Source organism: Hyposmocoma kahamanoa, unplaced genomic scaffold (assembly GCF_003589595.1).
Source record: "Hyposmocoma kahamanoa isolate Upper Pololo Valley unplaced genomic scaffold, ASM358959v1 93, whole genome shotgun sequence".
Classification (NCBI taxonomy): domain Eukaryota; kingdom Metazoa; phylum Arthropoda; class Insecta; order Lepidoptera; family Cosmopterigidae; genus Hyposmocoma; species Hyposmocoma kahamanoa.
The window spans coordinates 3,420,322-3,434,090 of NW_020654810.1; the positions used below are offsets into that span (position 1 = coordinate 3,420,322).

At 36.8% G+C, this 13,769-nt stretch overlaps 1 protein-coding gene across 1 annotated transcript in view; it reads right to left on the reverse strand.

Moving 5' to 3' along the window:
• Nucleotides 1–13,769, reverse strand: part of LOC113237555 (SH3 domain-binding protein 5 homolog) — a 44,084-nt gene that overhangs the window by 17,787 nt on the left and 12,528 nt on the right. Inside the window, exon 3 of the mRNA XM_026474104.1 lies at nt 1,537–1,714. Within this exon, the coding sequence (XP_026329889.1) occupies nt 1,537–1,714 (178 nt within the window). The remainder of the gene's footprint in view (nt 1–1,536; nt 1,715–13,769) is intronic.

The window sequence follows — 13,769 nt, forward strand, 5'->3', positions numbered from 1 at the left end:
AAAAATTAGCAATTCCATTGAGACTGCAATGGTATTACATTGCAATAATGATAATATTTGTTATTCTACTAAAATGTAGTCGCAATGGCAGTTTAGTCGACAATAATATAAATATCTTAATTTTTATCTAGTTTAATAAAGCAATTTACTTTTCAAATTAACGTAAATTTTAATACGTTTGTAGTGAGAGCGCCGACCGAACATCTATCGATCTTCATGAAGGAAGGGTTTTGGTCGAAGGGTGTCATGTATCGGCGAATCTGCGGCCGGTTACCTGACACCAGATTGCGCACACGTGCACCAACAAGTGCAATTCGTGTAGATTAGTTAGAAATAGTATTTATTATGAATGTTAAATTCCACAAATTGCTCTAACGCAATTCTTTTTGCTACAAAAGCTCTACTTCGATCGTATTTATTATGTGACCGTGATGTAAAGATATTTAAACGTAATCTTAGGCGTAGTGAAAATAGTGTACTATTTTAACGCACAAACAAGTTGAAAAGTAATGCCCATTTACACCAGATCGACAGGCGACCTTCGTTTGCCCGCCAAAGGCGGCAAGCTACCAGTGGCCGTAGCATGGCACTATAAATGTTATAAGCCTCCCCGTGACTATAATTTTTATTTGTTTTAATTATTTCTTTTCATCTCGTTAGTCGCGCTCAATTTTTATTTTGACAAAATTACTGTATAGACCTGTCAAAATGTTTTAAAATTAGCTATGATCTTGCAGCCATACTTGGCACTGTGTTAATCTTTTGCCGTCATTAGTCGCGGCTCTCGGAATGATATAAAAATGTGACATCATAGTGCTCGCCATGTTAGCTATGGTGATAAACTTTTAAAATGCCGGTTTATCACTCGAATTTCAGAGCTAAGTGTGGATATAAAAGCTTTATGGAGGCTGCATACTACGAGGGCTGGTGTAAATACTGAGTCATCTGACAACCGTAGTTCGCAGCCCGATTCAACCGAAGCGACTATGTGTAAACGCTATGGGCAATAACGGTACGTATGTTATTCCTTAAGGTATATATTATATGAGAGTTTTATTGTATATTATGTACGTTAGTCTATAAGGTATGTATTTATGGGTCTTTGTAACCTGAATACAAATAAATAAATAAAATAAAATAAATATATATTTTTATGTCAAATAATTAGTAGACTACAGCAAGAACGTGCTACGGACTCGCCATTGAAGAGCAGAATATCAAAACATTGCAATGGCAGTTGAATAGTAGGTCGATGGCCTAGTCACTTACAAACCTTTCAGCAGAATAACAAACGTACAAAATCCTACTGTTTCGATTGATAACAACAAAAGCATTACTGCGTTTCGTTTTTGAAGGGTAATGGTGCTGGTGAAATTATAGGCACATGGGTCTTGTCAACCTATGTCTCAGAGGTACGTGCGCAGTAGCATCTTTGTAATTTAAAGGTCTAAGTGGTACTGCAACTGTTATGGACAGTCGTGTCGCTTACTACCATGATTTGTTCGTCTCATCATATAAAAAAAATAAGATACATACCACTAGCTCTCTGAAACTGCACCGCAGCTTTCTGGCATTCTGCCCTGGCCGCAACAGCGGCGGCAACAGCTTCGTGATACGGACGGGACTTGTCCACACACGTTCCTAGGCGCTTTGTCAGTGCTTGAAGACGTCGTGATGTCTCGTTCAGAAGCAGGTGAAAAGTTTTCATGGACTCCTGAAAATAGTTCGTCGATATGAATAGCAGTTCGTCCAGGGAGATACTACAATCATACCAATTTATATATTCTTTCAAAAAAATGTGTAAACATTCTGCGCAGAAATCGAGCAGCAATTGGTTGGTGGTTAAAGGTAGGCGTCCATAGATCCCCAGCGCACGCATCGGACGGATTGTTTTATACGGATTTTAGTATTCTTTGTATAGTGGTTCATACAACTGCGTCCACTGATCTGCATCGCACGGTACGCACGTACCGACCTGTCGGTAATGCCGACGCAGTTGCTCGGAGGAGCAACTTTTTCGATGCATGCTGACGAATTCATACGGATTGCGCATCAGTGGACGCACACCGCGCGCGCCGTCATTTGCTATTTTGTATTCGGCGCCCGCGTTATTGCTGATCATGGACGAAAAGTGCCGTCGGCAATCCAATAGCTAGTAGTTGCGTCGGCAATCTGATCGCTGCGGATACAGTGGATGTATTGCCACCAACGGAGCCGTTTGGTGCAGCGTGCGCTGCGGATCTGTGGACGCCTACCTTAAACCCTACCTAGCAACACTAAATAAATAAAAAATTTTAAATACTTTTTTTTCAATTTTATACATTTTACGTATAGTACAACACAGACAGCCTCTATTAAATCCCTGGTGTTTAGTATAGGTACACTCCGCTTGCCGGTCTGATGCAGCAAGCGAATAGCTATACCTATAGGTGAAGCCTGATAATCAGCAATGCCGAGTCTTCCATCTTTTATTTTTATTTGTTTTTACGACCAAACAGTAATATAAGCATCACTGCGTTCCGGTTTCGAAGGGTGCTGGTCAAACTAAAGCCACATGGGAATTGTCAACCTTATGTCTCATGTTGACGGGCGCAGTGACAGTCCCCTCGAATCTTTGCGATTTAAAACTCTGTGCGGCACTGCAATTGTTATGGGTAAACGTGCCGCTTACGACCAGGCGTACGACTTGATAGTTCCGTCGCCTTGTACTTATCATAAAAAAAAAAATTCACTGCCACTGCAGTCGTCGCACTGATAAATAAGTCCCACGTGACTGGAATTTCACCAGCAAGCACCTTTACCTTCAAAACCGGAATGCAAATGCGGTAGAAATAGGTAAGGTGGCAGTATTTTCCCGGACGAATTCTTTCACAAGGTGCTCTACAGTTACTATAAAATATTCTTTAGTTCACGTAAGGTTAAGAGTATTATATTAATTGAAAAATAGCTACATGTAGCACCATTGTTCGCATTTTAAATATTATTTAATAAAAACTATAATAATTTCTAGAATGAGTATACTTATACAATAACACATAACAAGTCAAATGCCAGCCAGATGAATTAACAATGTGGGTCGCTACAATTGACCTCATCTGCGCGGGCGACCTTCATGGTGCGCCTGCGCTACCTCAGTCACTGGTGTGTTGGTAGGTGCGCCCGCGCACCTTCACGTTTCTACTACATACTAGATCCGACCGAGTAGTGTTGAGTTTGTTCATTGCAATATGCATGACAACTAGCAATATGGAGTTAACGTTTTTTACCAATGGTCAAAGGAAGACGTTCTCAAATAGATTGTACATAGCGCAGAATGGTAGTACGTAGGCGCACTATAAGTTTCCGGAATGAATAAGAAAAAAATACTGTAAATGGTCAGAAATTAATTTATTGTTTATCAAAATATTCTCCGTTAGCGTTAGTGCACTATGTCCCACGCCAAATTTGACGCCCCTTCGTTGAATCTGGTGGTTTTTCACACCCAAATGTTTGTATAGTATTGATTGTATTTGACTCATGCCTATGCCTAGAGATGCCCGAATCTCATGGTATATCACATGCCTGTCTGTTTTGATCATACGGCACACAGCGTCGATGTTTTTATTGTTCACAGCAGTGGACGGGCGGCCATCACTAAATTCGTCACTGAGATACACACGACCGCGTTTGAATTCTGCAAACCAGTTATAAATAGTCGTCTTGCATGGTGCTTCATTGCTAAAAGCAGTTTGAAGCCGAGGGAAGCTCCGCTGAGCTGTTAAATTACACTTAAAGTCGTAGAAAATCATACTACGAAAATTTTCACGAGTTAAATCCATGGTGATGTAGACAACCAATTTCTAAAATGGCACCACAATGTAAAAACAAGTGACAGTCAGATGAAACAAACTGTATTTACAGCCAAAGAGTTCCATTTTCAAATGTTGTAATTACTTTATAAATATTGTTTATGTAAGTGGCTAGTTCCTGAAAATTATAGTGCGCCCTATGTATTATTACTTATCTTATTATACTATGGTTTTATCTTGATGTAGACTAATCGGGTTACACGTGGTACAATCTTGATTTCTGGGTTTAAACGAATTTTCATATCATTATGAACTTTAATCAATTAACGTACAGACTATAGTCCATTGCACATAGCATGGGTACGTTTGAGATTTGAAGATTCTAGAATTGCAGTGATGTAAAATTGAAAGAAAATAATCGATTGAAATATCTTATCGAGATAGTTTTTAACGATGAGAGAATCGATTTAGAGGCTATAGTTTAAGTAGAAATAATAAACAAAATAACAACAATTTCATTATTATGTCATTAACTTACTAAAAAACTACACAACAATTTTAAAAATCAATAACAACCAAACAAAAAGTCAACAAAAAAGCATAAAATCAACAGCAATGATACGAAATTTGAACAATTACTCCAAAAACATCACGCAAAGCTCAAAACAAAAGAAAGAGGCTCGCTTTCTTTTGTTTTGAGCTTTAATCAAGTCAATACGTGTGCCGATTCGGTTTATCGATTCTATGGTGTCAATTTCTATGGATAAAAGTTCCTTTTTACGCAACAAGTAGTTGCGGTAACTTATTTTTATCTTTTTATTTCAGTTTCTATCTATTTTATATACCGTGATTTTTACTAAACATTACGATTGAACAAATATTGTTTGTTTTTGGTCTATTTTAACAAATTTACAATTTCTTTTTGTAACCTGATTGTGAAATTAATCATAAATAGTACGCATGTAACGTAAAATTGGAATGAAATGTCACAGTACCCATCCCATGTGAAATGGACTTAATAGATAAGAGCTAAAAAAACAGGTCAGGCATCTTCCTTTGGATTCTCGAGTCGCCTTGGGAATTCCCGCAGCTACCGTATCTAGTTCTGCCCTCGGAACGAAAAATGGCACAACTGTCGTATAAAGTACGCATAGTTATGCCTTTTTTCGTTACAAGGGCAGAGTTAGTACCATTGGCATATAGTTCTTTATGCTATGTACAATTTCGTTACAAAACTTAATTTCTATACCTTTCTGCGGATGTGAATTGAGCCTAAGTAAGGAACAGCGTAAACGGGCGGAGAGAACGGCAGAGGACATTAAATTTATCAATGTATATTTTCTGCTATGACAATTGAAATAAGGTATCAATTTTGTTAAACCTCTTTGGTTTTTAATCTTTTAATTATAAACACCCTGGCCTATTTTACAAGTAATCTTTTGTACGATATATTTGATATTCCATCAAACTTGCACATAACAACACTTACCACACTCGCATTAAACACATCGGCATCAAACACCATTTCATTCGAGATTCACTTACACACCATGACCTACATCTCAAATTCACTCCAACGAATGATATGATCGCCGGCATTTTAACTAAACCTCTTGTAAAACTAATGGAAAGCTCGCGCATTCCGCGGAACATTTTGGCTCGTATCTAGTTTGAACGTTACACAATTGACCATAAAGTTCATTATGCTACGTGCAATACCGTTACAAAAATTCGCTTCCATTCCGTTACGCTGCAATATAAATTGAGCCCTAAGTACTGCAAATGTGTAAATTCCGTGTATGTTACCAACAAATATAACTGTGCCTTTGAGTTGTTCTTATTCAATTAATTTCAATGCTATAGAATCGATCTCCGAGAAATATTGAAAATTATACCTTATTTCAAGTGTATAAAATATACATCGATAAATGTAATGCTCTGCCTCCCCTTCCACCGGTTTGCGCTGGCCCTAAAAGACCAACAATGCATACGACGGCAAAGAAGCACAATTAACCCGGTAAAACACCTAGATAAAAGGATTCCTTTGTGGTTACACAACGCAACAATATACTATTGTCTAGCTGTATGTGGGTACGTGGAAGATGGTGATGAATGAGAGGACGTGAGTTGAGGCCTCGACGAGATTGATTATCGCATTTGGCACGGTGAAATTTTCTTTGTTTGTGTTTTCAAAACGTTGCTGTATATTTGCCGTTATTTACTGGGTCCATAGGTGTTCATAGCAATGGAAGAGTTATTATGTATATATTATTTCGGTACTTCCAATAAAGGCTACGCCAACTTGATTTTTTGGTCATTTTCTGTTATTTTTGTAAAAAGCGACATCTATTTATTAAAATTATGCTCCCCGAATTTTGTGAAAAAAAAATAAAAAAAAACAAAATTCGAAAAAAAAACCAAAAAATATATAAATAAACAAAATAAAAACAGAACAGGTCTAAAAATTAAGATGGCGTTGAGTTCATTGAAGATATCGATTTAACTGTCAAATATTGATTATCGGAAACGAAACTATTTTTTCGGATTTATATGGCGTAGGTATTTCTAGTTTATTTTAACCAGTTAAATAATGTGTTACAATCAAGAAAACTTTAGAACTCAAAATATTGATTAGTTAAGTGTTTTCTTAAGCAAGTTGTCAATATGCTATTATAGCAAAGTTTATTTATTTAGTAAGAATTTTGAAAATTTTTGTTACAGCCTGTATATGACTGCAGGCCCTATCACGTACGTCCAAAATTTATTAGCTAATCTTTCTTTGTAAATGTATATATAATTAAGCGTGTGTCTGTTATATATATATATAACAGACACACGCTTGGCCACAAATTCACCTAATTTTAAGCGATGATGTGACCGATAATGGTACAAGTTTAAAAAAAAAAGTCTGTTTCCTCTAGACTTGAATAGCCCTCAATTGTATTTACTTTTTGGAAAAGACATTTAGTGTATTTCATTCCAGGTTTCGAAATTATTTTTATCATAATAATTATTTTCATGTTTATAAAATTAATTGGAATAACAAAATGATACCGCTAACAATGTCGTGTTATGTGTTTGTATCTGAGACGTATCCTGGAAACGTGTCAAATGTCAATTTCAAAAAAAAAATCACAAGCACAAATCGTTTTCCCGCCGATTTTTCTTAGTGTTTGTTTAGGTTTTGCACTGTTTGTCATTTTTAGTAAAAAATCAAAGAGACAACTATGAATCAGCATGGTCAATTATCGGATAAAACGTCGGATAACGATCAGATAATTATCAAAGTAAATAAATATCTTAATCATTTCAAACCCTTTCTCTTGATTAATTATATTCATATACCTTTTGAAATAGATTTTTTTGTCTGATCTCTTTCAAGTTTCTTATTGTCAATTAAATTCAAATACAAAACCTAATCATCAACAACCTTTTACCTTATTTTAATACGTCTTATGCAAAAAATCGATACAATAAGGCCAAACTTACCTAATCTATTAATATTGAAAAGTACGATGAAAAGTAACCGTCTATGGCGTCAGAATCGAAAATACAAACCTTGACAGCGTTATTTATTATGAAAGAGAGAGGGACGGTTCGGTTCCCCGTAGCGACATGTACCTACGATTTTAATGACGTTTTTGAATGTTTAGTAGAAATGTCACTCATAATTTGTTCGAGTATTACTTATTTGACAGTGTAGTGTCGGAGAGCGTGAGAGTGGACTACGTCCTAAACTCTTCTTAGAGAAGACTTATGCTGCAGGGACGTATAATGATGATGATGGTCAATGATGATGTATTATTGCGTTGTCCACGAACCCACTCATGGTTAATTCGACCAAAATAGCTGCGCTTGTGTTGAATGTTTTTTCATGCAGTTAATTTTTCTGTCGCAAACACCATTACCAAAATATTCCTAACACGCGTTTCGCCTCCCTCCGAGGCATTCTCAGAGTTATAGACTATTCGAAATATTTTATCGATATATTTTTGTTGGTGGAGTTTGTAACTGTTTTGCACGATTTCACCTTACAACGTTGTTAATGTAGTTTTTAATCACGCACAAGTTTTCGTATTGGGACAAGTCGGCAAGTAATTATATCTATAACGCAGTACGTAGAGGTAGACCCGGCACTGTTTATAATTTCGACTTACGCCTACGGATGCTTCACTGCGGCAGTAATGACGATGCGCATGCTGCACGTATTGTCAAGGCTACTTTCTATCATGATAAATGTGACATCTCGTCGCCCATGGACCAGAGAAGCTACCGCTGTGTTGCCAGCTTTAGAGAGCCCTGTTTACTAGCTTTTTGAAGAACCTCAGGACAGCGAGGAAACCCATTTTCGTTTCCTCTCATGTACAGGTTTAATTATTGTTTACATTCGACTTTAAAGTCGGTGGTGATTAATATATTAATAATCATATAATACTTATTAGACCAAATCACATACATTACTCAGATTTCGAAGTAAGTACCTAACTAAAGCACTTGTGTTATAGAAATTGGTAACCACAAACACTCAAACCCGAGGCAATATAGAAAAGTTAGTTTTTCTACATTGACCCGGCAGGGGTCGAACTCAGGACCTCAGACATGGCGACAGCATGAAAACGATGTGCAAGCCACTCGACCACAGAGGTCATCTAATTAGTAAACTAAATTGTGCAAGGTTCGAAAAGTACCCCATAGTAAGAACCCAACAATGGACCTTCGAGATTATTTTTGCTAAAAAAAATTGCAATACAATGGAGCTATTCTGAATATTAATGGTTTCTGGAATGGGGCTTTTATGTCGCGTGAAAAACGGGTCGCCTGTTCAGTCGTTATCGAGAGCGGAAAAGTCGTAATGCAAATCGATTTAGCTTTCTGTGAACAGTGAAGCTTTGTATAAATGTTTAGTAGAAATACCTGGAGTCTACTACTGCTCTCTCTCAATTTTTGTTCAACCATGAGTGCCGCCTTCTACCAAACTTCCGTTTACCAGCGATTTTGCCATGGATGATAAGCTGGAGTTATTTGTAATTGCTTGTTCCTCATGACGTGGCCAAATACGACATCTTCCTGCACTTAATGGAGCTCATAAGCTCAGCTTTTTTCTTCAGTTCGTTGAGTACTTTTACATTTCGCCGGGGATAATGCAAATCCGCGTATGTAGTATTGGTAAAGACACGTATCTGCGCTAAACCAAATTTTACAGGAGAGGGATTTAACGTTATTACTTTCATTTTTGCACAAATGTTGCCTACCGACGCATAACAATACAACCCCTTAAATACGTCAATTTGGTTGCCAAGACGTCTACGCAGATTTGATTAGGTCACTAAATTACCAAAATGGAAACTCATAATCCAATGCTAGTTACGTGTAATTGCACTATCGCGCGTAAGTCCACATCTCAAAAGTCCAGCTTCCTTGTTGTGTTCTGTGTGAGAGTCCAAGTTTCTTATAGTAGGACTGAGAAGAGATAACAATGTGCAATCTTAAGCCGAGACTCAGTTTTCTATCACACAGCACTCTATTAATTTTGAAGAAATCTGAACGAGCCATTTCGATGCGGACTTTAATTTCGCGGACCTTCATTCATTCAGCGTCTAGATTAAGTGATAGATATATCAATATCTAAAGCTGGGTCTCCACTTAACCAAATAGGAAAAAGGCTACCAGTCTCCATTGGAACAATAAATCGTTTTCAACTTTAGTCACACATCTTTTAATATGTAAAATTGTTACGGCTTTCGTCACACGACTTAGCCGTGACGTGAAAATGAAAAATAATATGGAATAAGATTCGACGTTAAAAATCGATTACCCAGAATAGAATCCACAACTTGCCCTCCACAGAACAATCGTAAATAAACATAAAAACGCGTTTACCTGCGTGTCAGACACGCCCGTGTTAGGGGTCAATAGCTGTTACGTATTGTTACTTAATTACGTTCTGTTTCAACTATATTATCTACGCAACAAGAACTACTTTAACTTGGTAAAATTTTGTGACATCTATAAAAAATAAAAATAGGAAAAATTCTCTATAGTTGGATTTTGTATTAGAGTTACTTCTAAAGTGACAAAAACATTGAATATGAAACTATTGTTTAGAGTCCAAATCGACTACATTTGTTTTTTTTTTCAAAGATTTCGGGCTCAGGCTTCAGGGGGTTTAATCTCGTTCTAAGTCCGACATTTGTCCGAAACAATTACTGTACGAAGCTTTATAATTGACATTGTCTCATAATATGGTCGAGATCATGGGTAACTGGTGGAGAATAGATTTATATTGTGTAACAATCTAAACCTAGGAACCATTGACTTACAAATAAATGGACGACGGGTCTAATACAAAAACCATGAAAAAAATGTCCCAAGTCAACCTATTCGAAATTTAAATTGTAATGTCATCGCAGTATCGCGCTGTCAGTCGAACAAATGAAGACTAAAGCGGAGTTTGGCGCTCTGTATACGATTTTAGCGCCTACAAGTGCGGACACTTTTTAGCGCGGACCCGACGTCCATATAATTGTAAGTCAATGCTAGGAACTGACAAAAACATGTTTTACAGCTTTCGATTTCCAGATCTTTCCATTTTTCTGTAACAAAACCGATCCTTACTTGATCCTTGATCAATAAAATGTAGGCAAATTTTAATTACGCACCGTCTGATAAAAGTTACAACACAATAACATCGATTATTTTGAATAGCCGATACAAATCTTACGCCATTGTGTTTTTGCTAAGAAAATTCCAAACCCTACTGACGCACTATTTTTGAAGTATGTAGTAGTGTTTTTAGCGGTAGAGTTACTTGTGAAAAAATATCATCCAGGTAAGTTCTGCCACCTTACCTATTTCTGCCGCCAAGCGGTAATTTGAGCATTACTGTGCTCCGGTTTTGAAGGGTAAGGGTGAAATTACAGGCAAAGCTCTGCTGTTATGGACAAGCGTGTCACTTACCACCAGGCGCACGAATAGATCGTCCTGTCACTTAGCATCATTAAAAAAAGTAAACTTGACAGTAACATTTAACGCCGAGAATTGCGTTACACTGATTGTTGCTCTGCGGAAGATTCAGCTCGCGTGAGTGAACACCAAGTGAAAGTTGCGTACGACTAAAGTACACACAAAGTTACGTTGTAGCAGGCCTATCTTATTCCGTTCTTTAAACATATAGTTTCTACTAACACTTACGACGTAAATGTTAACTATTATAAGAAATTAACATTTTTGTCTTACACAATATAATATGTAGCAATATAGAATAAGTGCATTTAAATATGGAAATTATTTATAATATAAATGAATAAGCCCAGTCGCTCTCTCGTTAGGTCCCAGGTATCTTTTCCATCCTTCAAATCCGGTTTTTATTCTCACTCCTTTGCTGTTCATGCGGTGAGACTTTGGAACACACTTCCCATTACTGTTCATGATAGTAAATCCTTAGCAATTTTCAAAATGAGAGTTAAGGAACACTATTTATCGACATTTCCATCCATTTTATAGGTACTATAGTACGAAATATATATTAATCTAAGTATTTATATAGTTTTAATAATTAATGTTTTTGATATTGTTTTCAATTTTTGTTTTGTTGTGCACGTAAGTCCGTTATCATAATTATTTTGTCCTGTATTTTGGTCTGCAGGAAGAAATTTCTGATAGAAATAAGCAGAACCTTTTGTATGTGTTCCTTCTCACTAAATGTGTTTTTGTGTGTTCTGTACAATAAATAATTAAATAAATAAATAAAAATCACTTACAGTCCATTTTGTTAGTACACTTACAAATTTATCTTATTCTATTGTTAGCACAAAAATTATAGATAAAAATAAATAAATAAAAGAATTACGGGTGAAATTTTATATGATACTTGCTTGAAGATACTTGAAGATCACCGAGCTTCCAGGACGTGGAGTTCGATGATTCTAGCAAGTAGATCAGAGTCCAACCTATCCCCTATTACTATGAAAACTCTGTTTGAGCTCTCTTGCACTCTGCGCAGTAAATATGTAAATGTAATAATGTAAAGTCCAGCACGCAGAATCTTTATTTCTAAAAAGGCAATAACGCATCATGAAAAATGCTAATCGACTTGGACAAGAACTTCTCAAATTAACCGCGTAATATGACACAAGACGCGAGACGATAAAGGACAAGAGAATGTCTGGCATTTGAGGCAGCACGTTCCGCCCACGGAAACAACCAGAAAAGTCCAAGTGTACAAAATATGCAATCACATGATAATAGAGTTTCTACTACCTACCCACTTAGGCTCAACTCACACTGGCGTATAGTCGAAGCGTCGCGTCGCGTCTTCTTTTTCAACTATAACGCAAGGCGACGCGCTCACATTAGCGCGTCCGAATCATAGTGTGGTCGGCGTCTGACGCCTGACTGCGCGCAAGAAGCGCACGGCGACACGCGTGGACATTGCATACGACGGCGATTCCATATTTGCATAACACAAATTTGTACCTTAATAATGGGAAAATAGAGATGAATATGCTAGGTGAGAAACATGACGCGTCGCGACGCTTCGACTCCGCGCCAGTGGAAGTTGAGCCTAACAGATATTCCAAACCTGGCTGTCTGACCTGATTACAGAGTAAACTAATTTTTTTTAAGACAAAGTGACGGGTACAACTAGTCGAGCGCCTGATGGTAAGCGACTTGTCCATAACGTAATTATATTATTAACAGAACTTTAAATCGCAAAGAGCTGACATTGCTCCTGTCACCCTGAGATGTAAGTTGACAAGTCCCATGTGCCTGTAACTTCACCAGTACTTCAACATAAAACATATTAAATAGATTTTCATCAGAATCGAACTACGTACATCTTTTCTCAGTTCGAATTGTAAACATATGTGTTACATCCAATCGTGATACACGTGATAGTACAACATACCGTTATACTCTATATCAATAGAACCAACAACTATAAACAAAGGTTGAAAATGTACGAATATGTTTTTAATTCTTGCTGTATCAACTTAGCACAATCGACAATGATTCCTAAGTAAAGTTTTCTCTGTTAAGGAATCAGTGAACCATTAAATTGTAATAAAGTTCTACCTCCGCTAAGTTACCATCAAAATGCTATTTCTGTGAATGAATTTGCACCCTTGGTGTAATAAGAACACATCAGCACAATAACAACTTTTCAGGTTTAAAGATTCTATGAACGAAGTTATTCCCATCTGATCCCCTAAAATCGATCCCCTGGTGGATCTGTTTTATTTTATATTGTTTTCTGTTCCCATCAGATCAATAATAAATATTAATTAAGTATGTAATTACTTATTCTTGGTAGGTACTGTAGTATAATCAAAAAAAATCATCTATGTCAATATTAGTTTTTTTTTAAATATAAAATATAAGTGCGCATTTGACCTCCATCTCACCAGATAGAAAGTAACGACGAGGTTGACGACGGAGCATGCACACCTGTATAAAGCCTTGAAAAGGCCCAAGTTATAACGCTCAGGGAACAAGTCTGCAGGTGGGGAATTGCACTCCATAGCCGTACGCCATATAAACGTGGAAGCGTAATGCTTCGTGTGAGTCATTGGAATATCCACAACATAGGGGTGAAACCCAAGCCTGCGCCTAATCCCCTGGTGATGGAAAGGGGAAGGCGGAATTAAATAGTGTAATTCCATCGCAAACTCTCCTGCAAAATACAGGTAATCACAAAAAGTTACAAAAACAATTTGATTGTCTGTGATAAGTATATCATTAAATTTAGAGTTTAAATATTTTTTATTATTACTTAACACTGATTTTGTGTTACTTGTGATTTGTAATATGTCAATATTTAAGATCTATTAAAAAAATGATGGTCTGTGATAATTATAACATTTAGTCACGATTGCTTAATAAATGAATATTTGATTTTAAAACTTCATTTTCTCTTGACTGTGGTTAGCTTACAAATACAACAAGGGGAATCCCTTGGACGTTGCACAATATAGAGGGTAT